Raw genomic sequence first — 15,250 nt, forward strand, 5'->3', positions numbered from 1 at the left:
AATCGATTTGTTTTTTCCAGTGATCCTCCTTTAATGAGAGCAACCCATGGATTTAATTCACAAATATGTTTGCACATGTTTTGATTGCAAAGAAATTCCAATTAACTGAAAAGCTGACCGGCATAGAGCTCGGCATACTGACCAATGCTCATGTAGCTCTGTGTCCACTGCTAATCCTGTAAAATAATACAAACCTTTGAGCATTTTCATCAGCAGGATCTGTACTTTGTACTGAGATTGATCCTCCTAAATGTCCTGAAGGTTGGAGATGTTTTGGCGCTGTCTTGGTTGACATTCCTCTGCAAATCCAGTCGACATGAGCAACAGTGCCTCTGACATTTTTTAAGAGGTGGGACGAGAAGGCGTTTTCCAACTCCAGGGGGATCACACTGTTGAGCCTCACCGGTCAGGTCTATTTGTGGGGTTCTTCAGAAGAGGTTCCATTGAGAGGTCAGACATTAGATTAAGGAGGAGCAGTGTGGTTTTTGTCTGGCCAGTGAAACAGTCAAGCAGTGCTTCACCCTCAACAGGTCCTGGAGGCTGTAAAAGAGTTCGCCAACCAATCTACATGTGATCTATGGATGTGGAGAAAGCCTTCAATCATATCCCTGTGGGAGACCTGAAGGAATTCTGGGAGTATAGCGTACTGTACTGGACCTCCCTGATATAGAGTGTCAGAGTTTGGTCTGCATTAAAGAATAAAGTAGGTTGGATTTGTGTCCGGTGAAAGTTGGACTCCACAGAAGATGCCCTTTGTCATTTATAGACACAATTCGTTAGTGCAGCAGTTGCATTGTGTATGGCCACAATATTGCATCTCTGTTTTTTGCAGATGATGCGGTTATGTTGGCTATATCAAGCCACGCTTCTTAGATTGAAGTAGTAGGGATGAGAATCAGTAGCTCCGAGCATGGTCCTCAGTCGGAAGAGGGTAGACTGCAACTTCAGCGATGACATCCTGTCCCAAGCGGAGGAGGTCAGGTATCTTGGGGTCTCTATCAGGAGTGAGAGAAAAATGGACAAACAGATTGGTACTGCATCTGCAGTGATTCAGGCTCTGTATGAGTCTTGTGGTGAAGAGAGAGCTGAGTCAAACTACCCTCACGGATGGTCATAAGCCCTCAGTAGGAACAAACCCACACACTTTTAAACTGAACTATTAGGATAAAAAGGATAATCCAAGAAGTTTTTTTTTTCTTTCTTAAAGAGTCAAATTTTATATTTTGGCAAGAAAATCGCAACAAACTGCATCGTTGGTTTTCTGAATCTACAATTTGAAAAAAAATGAAAGGAAAGACTCACTTGGATACTTTATAATAATCTGCAGACTGCTTGTTGAAATAAAAGGGGGGGTTGTGTGTATAGTTATTTGCTGATTTCTCCAAAGTAAATTGATGAGATTGAAAATGCAATAATACAATTTTAATAGAATTTTTGAGTAAAAAAAAATGCTATCCCAGCCGGAGGACTCTTGTAAATTCTGGAGTTGAAACAGTTTGTGGAATAACTTTTTTTTAATACCTGTAGGCTGCCTGGAGTCCGCCTGAGTACAACGAAAGTACTTTTCCCACAGTCGTGATTTCGTGCTGACATGACTTAAAATAATATGGATGTAAGCAATTTCTAACTAAATATATTATTTTGTGATGAAAGCAGTGTTTTCCCTTGTTTTCCTTTGTATTGTACTTCTATTTTCTCGCGGATAATATTCCTTGCTGCTCAGTTAGTTGTGACGTCATTACGTCCCACCCAGAACATGCGCCAAACACAGGAAGTTGAACAATCAGCTGATCCTGCTTGTTCATGTTGATTCCCGAAGTTGCGCTTCTTCGGACACCTTGCCTACGACACGTTAAGCCCGAGGAAGGAATACGGAGGACGGTTAAAGGCTTACAAACACATGACTGACGGGGGACGTGAGGAATTTGAATTGGCATCCTCGCGGCACAAGAGCTAGCTCCCAAACTGGACCACCTCGGCGGTGGTGGAAGAGAGAAAGAAAGACGGACAGCCACTTACACTGCTTTGTCTATTGATGCCATGGCAGCGTGACCTGCATTGTTTATCTCCTGTGAACTGCTTCCAGGGCATTTCCTTCATTTTTGTATTTTTGTTATTTTTTTCCTAATTGAACTTAATTCCCACCGCAATAAGCGCAGCTAGCTGCGTCGGCTAATGTTAGCGAAGAGCGCAACAGTATCGTTGTCCTGCTCGGTGCTTTCGTAACTGGCTGATAGTGAGCGATAACCTTCCCTTCTGGTCATAATAGACACATTCAAGCAATATTTCCACTGACAGCCGACCTTGCTCGTGTCATGTTTGACGTCAGATTGCGTAATTTGTTTGCAAAAGTCTCGAGAAGCTAACTTGGTAGCCTGTTATTAAAATTGTAACTTGCAAGGCTCCTTTTTTAACCTTGTGATCCTTATTTTATGTATTTAATTGAGATTTTTCGCACCCTTTTAATGTTACTTGTTCACTTTTTGAGGAAAGTTTTCACCCTGATGTCCATTAGTGCATGACAACTTGTTTATTTTGCGAGTCATGAATTAAAGTCGTGCTGAGGGTCGAGACTGGCAAAGTGAGAGTGAGGCTCCCTCGGAGGGTCCCATTGTGTCCTAAGGTGAGCCACCCCCTACTACTTGCCAATGCTGGATCTGGAAGTGGTGCCTGAGCGATCACTTGGAAATGAGCAATGGGAATTTGCCTTAGGTATGTATTGATATGCTTTATCTGCATGTTTGAGTGAAAATAAAAAAATGTTTGGCTTTAATCCTGAGAAATGCTGTTCATAGTTTTGAATTGTAATGTAATTTTGACATTTAGGGCACAGTGCTTAAAATGTTTACAATAACCAACCACAATAATGTTACCACAAAAGGTAACAAATTAATAGCTTTTGACATGGATGGGAATTGCAGCTTTTGTGAAGGATGTGTTCGTATTGTTATACAGGAAGTTCTACTCAAACTTGCACAATTCGAATTATGACATTCTTTGTTGTTTTGTCCAGGCATGCCATTGGCCCAGGCCATCGCTATTCTCCAGAAACAGTGCCGCATCATCAAAAATGTCCAGGTGCTTTACAGTGAGCAGGTGAGATGGCCACAATTTCTTTTTCATTCATTTACTGTAAAAATGTTTGCAAAATATAATTATGGAATCGTCTGTTTATGACCGCACCATCATGACATTTTAAAGCGTGCTCAGTTACCACCATGCGTAATGGTTCCCATTTCCATTTGATTGTTTGATAGTCATAAGCCAAAAGTGTTTTCCATACAATTTGAGAAATGGTGTCCAAGTCTGGTCCTCGTGAGCACTTATCTTTCCTGCTAGATCTGTTACACAGTTACAACACACCTGATCCAAATGATCAGGATTGTTATCAGGCTCGTCCAATGCTTGCTGATGAGAAACAACAAACGGTACAGAACTGGATAATGTGAAATTATTAGTTTCATATTATTAAAAATATTTTTTTCAAGTGTTAAAAAAATGTTGAAAATGTAGTTTTTATTTTTAACTCAATACAAATAAAATATTCATTATTATTCAAATCCAAACTTTGTTTTGATTGTTGTTGTTTCCCTCCCATGTTCTTTTGTCACTCATTTTCACGAGACTTACTACTTGCAGATCTGTCAAATGAGTAAAGCTCGTCAGTAATGTGAATTGAAACTTTTGCTTCTGAAATCTCACGGTGGGCGTCTGAAGCACCCTTGTACCTCACGTTTTTGCTTGTTTCTCAAGACAAAAAAAAACTGGCCAAGTAATGGCTCGCATCTCAAAACACTTCACTTCTCAAGGCACTCGTATCTCAAGGCACCGCTGCAGTATTATTGTAAACTGAACATTGTTTTACTAAGCAGTTCGACAGAGGAGTTAATCACTTCAACTGTTGCGTGACCATCATAATCATCGTAGTTCTCCACCACAAAAACTTTAAAAAGCCAAAGAAGCTACTCACCATTGAGAATGAAATCTTGCAAGGTATGCGGCGGTCCCAAATTAGTGATTTGTCCCCCCCTAAATTTTGTTTGAATTGTACAACAAGGAACATTTTCTCTTAAGTTGTTTCAGTGTAGTAATACATTTGTGTAATGTGTTTGAGTTGATCAAGACTACAGAAACATTCTGGGATTGAAGGAAAAATATATATATTTACATATTTTAGAGTTATCATTGTCTCTCTGTTGAAAAAAATGATTTGTGGTACTTGTTAAATGCCAGATTCCAGCAATGGCCTTCTTGGTCATGTGCATGAGGACATATCCACAGTCCGCCCATCTTAATGTAAATTAATGAGCTTGTTTTTCTCCTCTACAGACACCACTCAGCCATGACCTCATACTGAACTTGACTCAGGATGGTATTAAACTGCTGTTTGATGCCACAAATCAGAGACTCAAGGTGAAATCTTTACGGACAGTATTTTTGTACTGCCACCGCTACAAAATTGTTTCTAAAGAAATGATCTCACAGAAATACCCTAGGATAATATTGATAGATAAGAGAACTGTGGCATGTTTTTTGCAACTCAGGTCTCCTAAACCAGCTACATGATACTGTTATGTTTATGTATTTATTTTTTATCAGTTACAAACGGTATCACATTCAGCTCAAGGAAGCATTGTATTTTGTTACATGCCAACGATTGATTGGTCTGTTTGTTGACAGGTGATTGAAGTGTATGACCTCAGCAAAGTGAAATTGAAATACTGGTGAGTAGAAATAAAAATGATACCCTTGATTGAAACAGTGTCCCTGTGGATGTAATTTAATTTTACAATCGATTATAGCATCATCCACTAAAATACTTGGAGTAAACACAAGATGGATCTTCTCAACAACTAATGGTTGGGATTTCAGAGTATGAGGGCTGCATAGAATATGAGTGCACATGAAGGAAAGGCAGTCAGGATGATGACAGAAGTGAGAAAGTGAGATGCTCACTGACAAACAGGCAACAGCTGTGGGTCATCTAGAATACAGTTTTTGTTTCCTTCTCTTTTTCCCCTCCTTTTAAGCAGTTCTTCCTCAAGTGTTTTTCCTCAACTGTTTATTATTTTAGTATGAGTGGAAGCCGGGGCTCTATTTCCTGTGTGTGCCTACATGCTTTATATTTTACTTAATACTTGTACAGGATGAGCGTTGTTGAAGAAGATGACACATTCTTTTTGAACTTTTGTCCGATAGAGTGACAAAATGTGATTTGATTTTTATTGGAAAATTATCAGGTAGGCATAGCAGTTACGTAGCGCTGCTGTAATGAAGGAGCGTTGCAATCTTCATTGGAGAACTTCATTTTCTTTTCAGATGATGTTTCCAATACCTTCGTATTTTTGATCATCACAAAAAAGATTTAGATGTACAAAAATAAAGTGTGGTGCCTTTTTAATTAATTTGTGTCTTGAAATTGAGAGGCCCATAACAAAGAACACCACGACAGTGCTTGCTAAGTAAAATTGCATCTCTCCTATATTTTTGTTTGGCAGTGTTTGTTCCATAGCAGATTTGAAGACAGCCACTCAAAGGCTTACTATTGCTGCCGCAACAACTGTATCAACACTATTTAATATTCATTGTTCCTCTTATGTTGCAGTGGAGACGACGTTCAACTCATAGCCATAAAACAGCCACAATTAAACAACCCGTAATGGAGTCAGCTCATCTTTTAATGTGTTCTTAAAGCACTTTGTATACGTACATGCAGCCAAATAAATATGTTGCATTATCTTCCCAAGTAATGTTGTATAGCAGATGTTGCTAACATGTCTTTATGTCTCTACACTGTATTTGTTTTCCAAGTGGAGTCCATTTCAATTCTCAAGCCATTGCCCCAACTATAGAACAAATAGACCAGTCGTTTGGCGCGACCCACCCTGGAGGTACACTTTGTTTCCGAATAGTTCTCATTTCGACGCAATGGAAAAATGAAGGATACAAAAATCTAGGAAGGCGCTTTTTGTTCTTTGTTCGTTTAACTTTGCCAATTGTTTACAGTTTACAATGCAGCTGAGCAGTTGTTCCATCTCAACTTTCGAGGACTGTCATTCTCCTTCCAACTTGACTCTTGGAATGAGGCTCCAAAATACGAGGTGAGAATTTTACAATTGGTGTGAGTGTGGCGGCACCTTGACAATTCCCAAATGCGATTTTTTTTGTTAAATAAGATTTTTATTCATTTATTTTTTATGTACCCATTCATATGGCAAAAAATAATGCGACTACTCATGTCAACAGAATGTGTCTGTGATGTGACAAGCCTGCGCGTAAAGCACCTTAAAACTTTTTTGTGACTGGATAAAAAACATGTTAATGAGGTTATTCTTTGTAATAAGTTGGTCTATGTTTCTTTTTTTGTTCTCTTAATAAGGCAGAGGGGTAATTATAACAATTTTATAGAGAAATTATAATATTTATAGTTGCGGCAGAGATTTCAGGGGTGTAAAATGTCTTCTTTTTCCCTGGGACAGTTATAAAGAAGCACTATATTAAACTAATACATTATCATGCGGTGATAATATATGCATATATACGCTTAGATATGTTTATACTGTGTATATTTGCATGCTTTTTATGAATGTCTGCTGCTAATGTTATACATTAACGGCTACATTACGCCGCCGACTCTGTGTGATCTATATCTTTGCTGCAGTAACACCTCAAATTTCCCCATTGTGGGACTAATAAAGGACATCTTATCTTATCTTGTACTATGTGTTGTAATGTCCACGATGGTTAGAGATCAGTATGACTACTTTGAACATACAGTCAGCACAATTGAATTATTTATACATTAATAAATGAACCAATTCTCACAACATTTTAGAATATAATAAATATTGCACACAGCAGTGTTATTTTTTTTTTATAGTGCCCATTCTAAAGTGTCTCTTACTCGAGTTGCCCTCCCACCTTTTCTAGTCCGATTTTATGAAAGATGGCAATTGTTCCTAAATTAATTGCAAATATAAAATCTTTTTCAAAATTACAGTTACAAGCAATTTTTTGAAATGGAAGTAAAATTGCTTTGTTTTCCTCATCATTGTGCTCCACCCTGTGCGTATGTTTGTTATTCAATTTTAAAAATTTAGAACACCAGCGCCAATTTAGCATCAGATCAGCTCCTCGTAACCACTTCTCACTCTGAGTGAAAGTTGCTTCGCTCTTTCCAGAATAAACATTCCTACTTATTGGAGAACTAATGCACAGTTAGCGAAAGCATGAATGAGTTTTCCCCTCAAAGGTATGTAGTTGTCTAAGTCGATTAAAAGCATTAAAAATAGTTGTGTAGGTCAATTAGTAGTAAAGTCTAATCATTCTAGCAAATGTATCTTCCTGGAGTGGCTGCTTTATTTTTGTCATAGGCTTGAGTTGGTTGGTACCGTATTATGTGCGTTTCCATACACACCGTTACTCCCAGTTGTTTTGCTTTGGCAGCCTAACTTTGCCATGGGTTTGGCCTCCCTGCAGATTCCACATGGGGCCATGGTCAAGAGGATGCACATCTACACCGGCAACAATCTGCAAGAAACAAAGTACTTCTCATGCATCCAATTAAGTTATTCGGAAACTTGATTTTAATGTGTTCCAACATTCCTATTGGATATGTACTTTTGTCTTGTACTCAGAGCTCCAGCAATGCCATTGGCCTGTTTCCTTGGTAACATCTATGCAGAGTGTGTGGATGTCCTGAGAGAGGGTCCAGGACCAGTGGGGCTGAAGTTCCGCCTACTTACTGCGGGTAACGTGTTTCTGTGCCTGTTTTTAAAGACTTAAATCATTTATTCAATCAGTCTGTCGTTTTTCAGCCTGCCACATGTTAATTGAATAATATTATTAGTCGCCATATGAAAAAAAAATCTTAAATAGCAAATTACACTCTATTTAATTTTATCACAGACAGATGTGCACACAGCAACTGGAAGTGTTTTATATTTTTTTTATTCACTTGTAATTTTGTTTGCAATGAGTGTGCAGGTTGTGGACCCGGCGTGATGGGTGATGCTAAAGTGAGGTCCTTTGAAAGAAACATCTACTTTGGAAACTCCTGCCAGGAGGTTCTGGGCGCTCTCGGATCACCACATAAAGTATTCTACAAGTCTGAAGACAAGGTGTCGAAAGTCTTCTTCTTCTGACCTCCTAAATGCATTTGTGTTGCTTCATGTTCAAAGAACGCAGTTCTAATTGCACTGAGTCAATCTTCACTACATGTTTTTTGGTTTATTTCAGATGAAGATCCACTCTCCCTCACCTCACAAACAAGTTCCTTCCAAATGCAACGACTACTTCTTTAACTACTTCACCCTTGGAGTGGTATGTAAGCTTGTGCAAGTGTTTTGAGAAGTTTGCATTTCTTTTGTCTCCATACTTTATAAAATTGAATGATGAAGGTTTTTTTGCTATCCAATTTTTTTAGTTAAGTAAAACTTAGCTTGCTGCTGTGTTTGTGATGATTGTTTTGAATTGTCCATTAAGGGAAGAGATTGCCTCTCTTGGTTGCGCATGGCTGGTAAATGTACTAGCTTCAAATTTATTCATGCTAATAAATCAGTTCAACACCTACAATGAGATTATATTGTGGAAAGGACAATGCAAGTTAACAACTTTTGGGGAAAGAACAGCCTGCATTATAAGTCGCTTTGAAAGAATAAAGTCTTGTTTGTGCCCAAATGATGTGCATCCTCAATTTGGATTGAGATGTGTTTCCTTTTTTTGTGCAGGATATCCTCTTTGATTCAACGACTCATCTTGTTAAGAAGTTTGTCCTACATACCAACTACCCAGGACATTATAACTTCAATATGTAAATATATTTATGTTTAGCTTTATGTTTGAGCTTTGGAATTTGTTAAGATTATTAGGATTAGGTGGAAAAGTACATTTTGGTATATAATCTCTTTCACTCTCTTCTCTCCTTTTGCACTCCAGATACCATCGGTGTGACTTTAAAATATCACTCGTCATAAAAAAAGGTTAGTCACTAGGTGCTCTAACATCACCATCGATAAATATTTGAATTATTACCCTAGTTGACTTTGTTTATTTCTTTTCTTTCTTAGGAGTAGCCGACTCTAAGACAGATGACTGCGTTCTGACCACTTACAGCAAGGTTAGACGTTTTTTTTTTCCTCTGGGATCTTTTTGAAAGGAGATTCTGTATGTCAGGCTCAACCTTCCAACCAGTTATAGCAGCAGTATCAGAAATCACGTAATCATGAGCATCCATCCTATATCAGTACAGAAAAATAGGTTTTATGTGTTATGTTTTTTTGTCAAGTTTAGCGATTAGTATAAAATCCAAAAGGTTCCCCAAAAGTCCTTTGCTGGTTTTTAGTGGTTTTCCGTGACATCATCACTTTGTTATTTCCTTTTTCTACTTGCATTCGGGCTTGCAAACTTAACACATGGTAAGATAGTGTTGTGTTTTTCATCACTTTGTTTTATTGCCAGTGGGATCAGATTCAGGAGCTGCTGGGCCACCCAATGGAAAAACCTGTTGTGCTTCATAGGTAAATATATGCTTTTATGGATTACGCCACCACATCAAAAAGTGGCATCCCTTTACAATATTTAATGTAAATATTTACTACAAGTGCATCGTTATTGTAGTATCACCATAACAAGCAAAATCTGGTTCACAGGTCGTCATCTGCCAACAATACCAACCCCTTTGGCTCTACATTTTGCTTTGGACTGCAGAGGATGATCTTTGAGGTCAGAATGCTTTGGCTGTACTTTGAGAATGAGGGAATGTAAGGTGCCCTCCAAAAGGATTGGAATGGCAAGGGAAATTCATGTTTTTTGTTTTATACTGCAGACATTTGGGTTTCAGATTATAAAATGAATAAGTTGCAAATGTTCAGAATTCCTGCTTTTATCTAATGTGATTTACCAGGTGAGTAACAATATGTATTTTGACCGATGCGATGCGTATCAAAATAAGGCCTTACGATTCCTGACGAAGCGATTGTTTTTTTGGGCAAAATACAATTCAATCTGATAAAGGCGATTTGATCAATATTCAACATTCTATATTTGTGACAAAAATAGACACAAAACTTACAAACGTAGGGTTAAAAACATTTTTTTCTCACATTAAAGGGACTCTTGAGCTGGCTCAACATTGCTACTTATATAATAGGTATGGATGTAAAAATGACATAAGTACTAAAATTCACCCTCCTAAAAGACTGTACTGATTTAAGTTTTTCTTAAGTGATAAAATTTACGACAAATTGTCACACGCCCTTTTGGAGCTCGTCTTGTTATTTTTTCCATCTCTGCTGTCATGGCAGGGAAGCAAGCTTTGTGATACTGCTTGTTTTGTCATTTTTGTTGCAACCAATCTTCACCATAATTCAATTGCACATTTCAACTCTTATCTACTTCAACCTGTGGAATTATAAAAGCGTTCTGCGTAATATTTTTGAGTCATTGACATCAAACGTGAGCTCATATGATCACCTCCACAAAATCAAAACTATTCTTGTTTAGTGTCGGGGGCAGTTTGCAGCCAGGCATTGATGTTTAGTATGCTTATGGTATAAAATTAGGAAATATTACGATCTACAAACAATTAACCTTACAAAAAGCCTCTCGGAACGCATTCTGTCAGCGCATCTTTGCCACCTCTTAAAGAAAACAAACAAGACGTGACAAAAGCTACATGTAAGCTGCTCATTTCCTCATTCTCTTTTAAGTCTGCCATGGGAAGGCGAATGGTTTTGGGATGTTTTCAGAGGGCTTAAGTTGGGATGTTCATACATTTTGGGGCCGGATGGTCCGGTTATTTTGACATTACCAACGCATTTACAATGATTTTGATGGACAATTTGTGATCGTCCCAGACGTGCCTCCTCTCAAAACTTGGAGGGGAGAGAAGGGGGCGTGGCCATAGCCATAATCTTAGGGAGCGGTTTTTAAATTTCATTGATTTCTCCCATAACTGGTCAGTCCGTCCTGGGGGTGGAACGGTCTGAACAGCTGGCCCGTCCAGACGCCCATGTTTGGGGTGGATGACCGGAATAGGGTCAGAGGCTGACAATTTTAAATGAATAAGGCCTATAGGGTCGAGGCCGGATGGATACCGAGGTAGCGGCCAGAGGACACCGCACTGACCGGCAAAAAAGGTTCAAGTGCCCAGCTCAGATCTCATAAAATAGAAAATGTCGATATTATTAGTTTCCTGATTAAAACATATATATAAATTGAGCTTGCTATTGAAAAATGGACCATCCTGGCTGGACGATCCCTTTAAATGAATATGCTAGTTCTATTTAAACAACAACAATTAAAAATGTTGCTAAAGGCTTGAATGTTCTTTTTGGAAAATATCAGCGGGTCAACAGTGCATGTTGTCTGGCAGCAAGACGTTTATCTGTGTGCTCACTGCTCCGCAATAGTAATTAATTATTTGAACAAGATAAAATTGATGATTGAGTTTTTGACTAAATAAGGCAGCAACACCTTTTTGGTCTCTGTCACTTCATCACAATAGTACCGAGATGTGCCACTAAAGTTTTGGAACTAATTTTTATGAACTGATGAAAGTCTACCAAGTAATGGAAAGACCAACATATGGAGAAAGAAATGAACTGCTAATGATCCAAAATACTCAAGCTCATCTGTGACGCGTGGTGGAGGTAGGTGGCATAGGCTTGCATGGTTGCTTCTGGAATAGGCCCACCAGTCGTTATTGATAATGTGACATATATGGTAGCAACAGAAAGAAGTCTACAAAACTATTTTGTCTGACAATTTACTGAAAAAACACAGTCAAACTAATCAGTAGAAACTCACTGCCAAGCCAAAGGACTCCATGAGGGGTAGATAGAAAAGAATAGAATCGGCGCACTTTGCCCCAATAAACCCTGCGTATCACCTCATGAAGAGGAGACTGAAGGAAGAAACCCCCAGAGCCAAATAAGAATGAAGAATATAACAATTTGTTACATTTAATAAGTCTCAGGCTTGAAGCAAGGAAGGGTTCTGGCACCAAATATTAAATGTTATTCAATGAATTAATTGAATGATGTCTGTTCCAATACTTTTGCTCAGTTGAAAAATGGGTGACTTCAAGCAAAAGGTGTTCTGTCCTAAATTGTTGAATACATCTGCATGTGAATGCCATCAAAAAATATCGGGAATTCTGAACTTTGGTATCCTATTCATTGTTTGATCTGACACCCAAATGTCTTTAGTACAAAAACAAAGGAATTAATCATGCTGTTCAAATACATTTGGAGGGAACCGTGTGATAAAAACAACAATGAAATTCGAATGAAATGCCAATGCCGAAAACTGAAAACCGCCAACTGCCTCGGTAGGGGATTTTCTGTTCACAACCTTTATGGACAGAATATCTGGGCGCAGCCAAGGCGTTGACGGGGTCCAGTTTGGTGACCTCAGTTTCACATTTTTGCTTTTAGTGGTTCATGAAACCGTCATTTTCTTTTAGAGAATTAGCTGACCCAAAAGGCAAAGTTCTCGATTTACTGGTCAATGTACGTACTACCCGCACAGATGGGCACAAGTTGGGGGTTGTGACTGAAAGAACGAGATGACGGATACAAGTGGACAGAATGTGTTTCCCCCTTTGTTTTCATCTCATTGTCATTTTTTGTTTTCTTCTCAAGGTGATGCAGAATAACCACATTGCATCAGTGACTCTCTATGGTGCTCCCCGGACCACCAGTCCAGCTCAACCCGAGGCCGGTAGCAGCAGCTCCCACTGAACAAGTAACCAGACCCTGCATCTCATTCTGGCTTGTTCTCAACGCGTTCCGAGTTGAAATTAAGCAAGCCACAAACACAACACAGCCATTCTTGCATTCAATTCAGAAATAGCAACAATTGCATTTGTATTCCTGCTGGCTTGCAAGAATTGCACTCGAGACTTGGTGACATGGTCTATGTTGGAGATTTGAGACTTGGAGGAGCTTTTGCCCTAGAGAGCATCACGTAGAGATGTGGTGATAAATCTGCAATCGGATGGAACCGGTAGAAAGGAAGTCCAGAAAGTGACATGCAGCTGACAGCTGGTGTGAAGCTGTCCTGCCACATTGGACTTGTGAAAGTCACCACGAAAAAAATATATGCTCTGGTTGTAGTCAAACACAAAAGAAACATTGGCTTGATCGTCGGAATCATCATCATCATCAACCACACTGCCAGCCAGCCGCTATCGCCTGTCCCGAACACCCCCCCGCAAAAAAAAAAATACAAAAAAAAACAGAAAACGGCATCTGATCCAGGAAGATCCAACTGATGCTGCAGAGGACTGATACATGTAAAAGGCAGCAAAGCTGGCCGGTCCAGATGTTATTGAATCATAAAGGAACCAAGCATTCTGTGGCACAGCATACATGACACTTTTTAAAACAGAAGTGTTCAAAGGTGGTTTCCCTTGTCGCCCCCCGAGAATCCTTCCACCCATAAACCTGCATGAGGTAGCCACACAAAAGGTCAGTTTACATTCCTGGTTTGTTCACAAGAGAGGTCAGCGTTCAACTGGAGTCGACATGCACACAAACACTGCATGAACTCAACTTTGAAAAGAGTAGAAGCACAAATTGGCAACCTCGGGTCTTTTTTTTTTATAGTCCTGCATGTTAGAAGCATTTAGCAATACTTTTTTTTCCCCCCACCTCTCTGTGCCCTGCCTCACTCGTCATGCGGTCACTCTTTCCATGTTGTTCTTTTTATTGTCCCACTTTGCACGCAAATGCACCTCTGTACTTGATTACGTTAGGAGCAAACAAGTTGACTAAGGAATGTTTTTTTTTCTTTCTTATTAAATGACCAAGCTTAGGAATTAGATTGCCCAACGATGTGTTGCGTCAACACACCTTGCGTAACATCATCCTGCCCTCTTTTTGCAGTGTATGTATGTATGTTTGTGTTACTCTACAAGCCAGAGAGGCATGACTTTTCATCCCTCAGCAACGTCTGCATCCTCTTGTTGGTTTCGCTGCCAAATGCAAACGCCAAAGACATTTCAGGGTCATTTTGTTCTGTCTTGCTGACATCACTGTAACCTTTTATCCTATGTCGCGTCAGGCAAGAGGTTGATTGTTATGTTGCGTTAATTTCATTCCTATGGCAAGCTGTTTGAACATTTTGTGATATGGATCCTAAGGTCCATCCATGTACGCTTTTTGTCCTGACTACAATTCAGCACAGCAGCTAACTACTAATGTTTTGTCCACTACTTTGGGCCACTTTCAGTCCTTCAGTCATCCGTCTGTCATTATTTCAGGTCCAGTCCGTTAGCGGCGGCGACAGCAAATTGGCATTGATGACGTACTTACTATGTCACATCACGCACGTGCAAAAAAAAAAAAATTAATGACACGCACGCGCAGCGTGGTGATTGGTGAAATAAAAACTATGGGACAAGGTATATAAACACTTTTTGTTTTTGTTTGTCTTTAACTCAAGTTTGCTTGTGTTGCGCCCGCGTGTGACGTAAGTACATTCTCGATGCCGATTGGCTTTCACCAATGGACTAGATTAGAAATAATGACGGAAGGAAAAGACTTGTCCACCTCTGTTTTAATCAGAATAGTGTAAGATTTGGCCTTTATCTTTCAAAAATACACTTTTTGGTAAATGTGATTTTTTTTTTTCTCTCTGCGTTATGGGCATTTGTCCTTTAATATTTTGACTGTATTTTAATTAAATAATACTTTTGACAAAATTTGTGTGAAATCTTACTTTTCCAGGACTTTATTTTGTTAAAATTCCCCTTTCCTATTCCTATTGCTCTAAGTATGGTTCAAATTTATGTGGTTCTATCACATGATTCTACAAGTAGTAGCATTATCACTTTTCTCTTTCTCGCGTGTCCTTCATTCACCTTTTTGTCATTTCGTAAGACCAATATTTTAAAAAGTACATTTTTAATTACCGTAGAATCCCAAACAGTTTTTGTGTGTTATGCGCTATACAAATAACCATGTATTGTATTGAACAGGGTGGTTGATCCAGCTTGCCCATGTTGAATAGGACCCAATGCAGTTGTCTTGAGCCTGTTTTCTTTTGTAATGGCCAACAGGAAATAATGTTGCCAAGTGTAGCTTTTTTAAAATGCCACTTTCGTTTTCATCACTTCATTTCTCAATAACAGCATCTAAGCATGTATTATTATTTGCAGGGGTAACCATAGAAACTGCTGCATTCTTTCTGTGTAGATTGGTTGCTGTTTGTTTTTTTTTAACTATATAATCAGAAATGGTCGATC

General features: G+C 39.0%; 1 protein-coding gene across 2 annotated transcripts; it reads left to right on the forward strand.

The window, feature by feature from the left end:
- The first annotated feature begins 1,757 nt into the window (after nucleotides 1-1,757).
- phaf1 (phagosome assembly factor 1) lies at nucleotides 1,758-13,232 on the forward strand. Of its 2 annotated transcripts, none has more exons than XM_088298557.1 (16): nucleotides 1,758-2,712; nucleotides 3,014-3,096; nucleotides 4,330-4,413; nucleotides 4,681-4,724; nucleotides 5,812-5,891; nucleotides 6,007-6,101; nucleotides 7,447-7,544; nucleotides 7,638-7,750; nucleotides 7,987-8,120; nucleotides 8,239-8,322; nucleotides 8,730-8,812; nucleotides 8,938-8,981; nucleotides 9,069-9,118; nucleotides 9,460-9,518; nucleotides 9,651-9,723; nucleotides 12,645-13,232. In XM_088298557.1, the coding sequence occupies exons 1-16, from the start codon at nucleotides 2,649-2,651 to the stop codon at nucleotides 12,741-12,743; spliced, it is 1,287 nt and encodes a 428-aa protein (XP_088154683.1). In that variant the 5' UTR covers nucleotides 1,758-2,648; the 3' UTR covers nucleotides 12,744-13,232. The 2 variants fall into 2 exon arrangements, with proteins under 2 accessions (XP_088154683.1, XP_088154684.1); XM_088298558.1 differs by having other exon boundaries at nucleotides 7,480-7,544.
- The last annotated feature ends 2,018 nt before the right edge of the window (nucleotides 13,233-15,250 follow it).

The sequence above is a fragment of the Idiotropiscis lumnitzeri genome, chromosome 6 (genome assembly GCF_059441095.1).
Source record: "Idiotropiscis lumnitzeri isolate Australia: NSW breed Sydney's pygmy pipehorse chromosome 6, RoL_Ilum_1.0, whole genome shotgun sequence".
In the NCBI taxonomy this organism is placed as follows: Eukaryota; Metazoa; Chordata; class Actinopteri; order Syngnathiformes; family Syngnathidae; genus Idiotropiscis; species Idiotropiscis lumnitzeri.

Bases quoted from the DNA above. Each gene is read 5' to 3' on its own strand.
- phaf1 (XM_088298557.1), top strand. From the start codon at position 2,649: ATGCTGGATCTGGAAGTGGTGCCTGAGCGATCACTTGGAAATGAGCAA. The intron at 4,414-4,680 runs GTGAAATCTTTA...GTTTGTTGACAG, and splicing joins CCACAAATCAGAGACTCAAG to GTGATTGAAGTGTATGACCT. The intron at 8,813-8,937 runs GTAAATATATTT...TTTGCACTCCAG, and splicing joins GGACATTATAACTTCAATAT to ATACCATCGGTGTGACTTTA.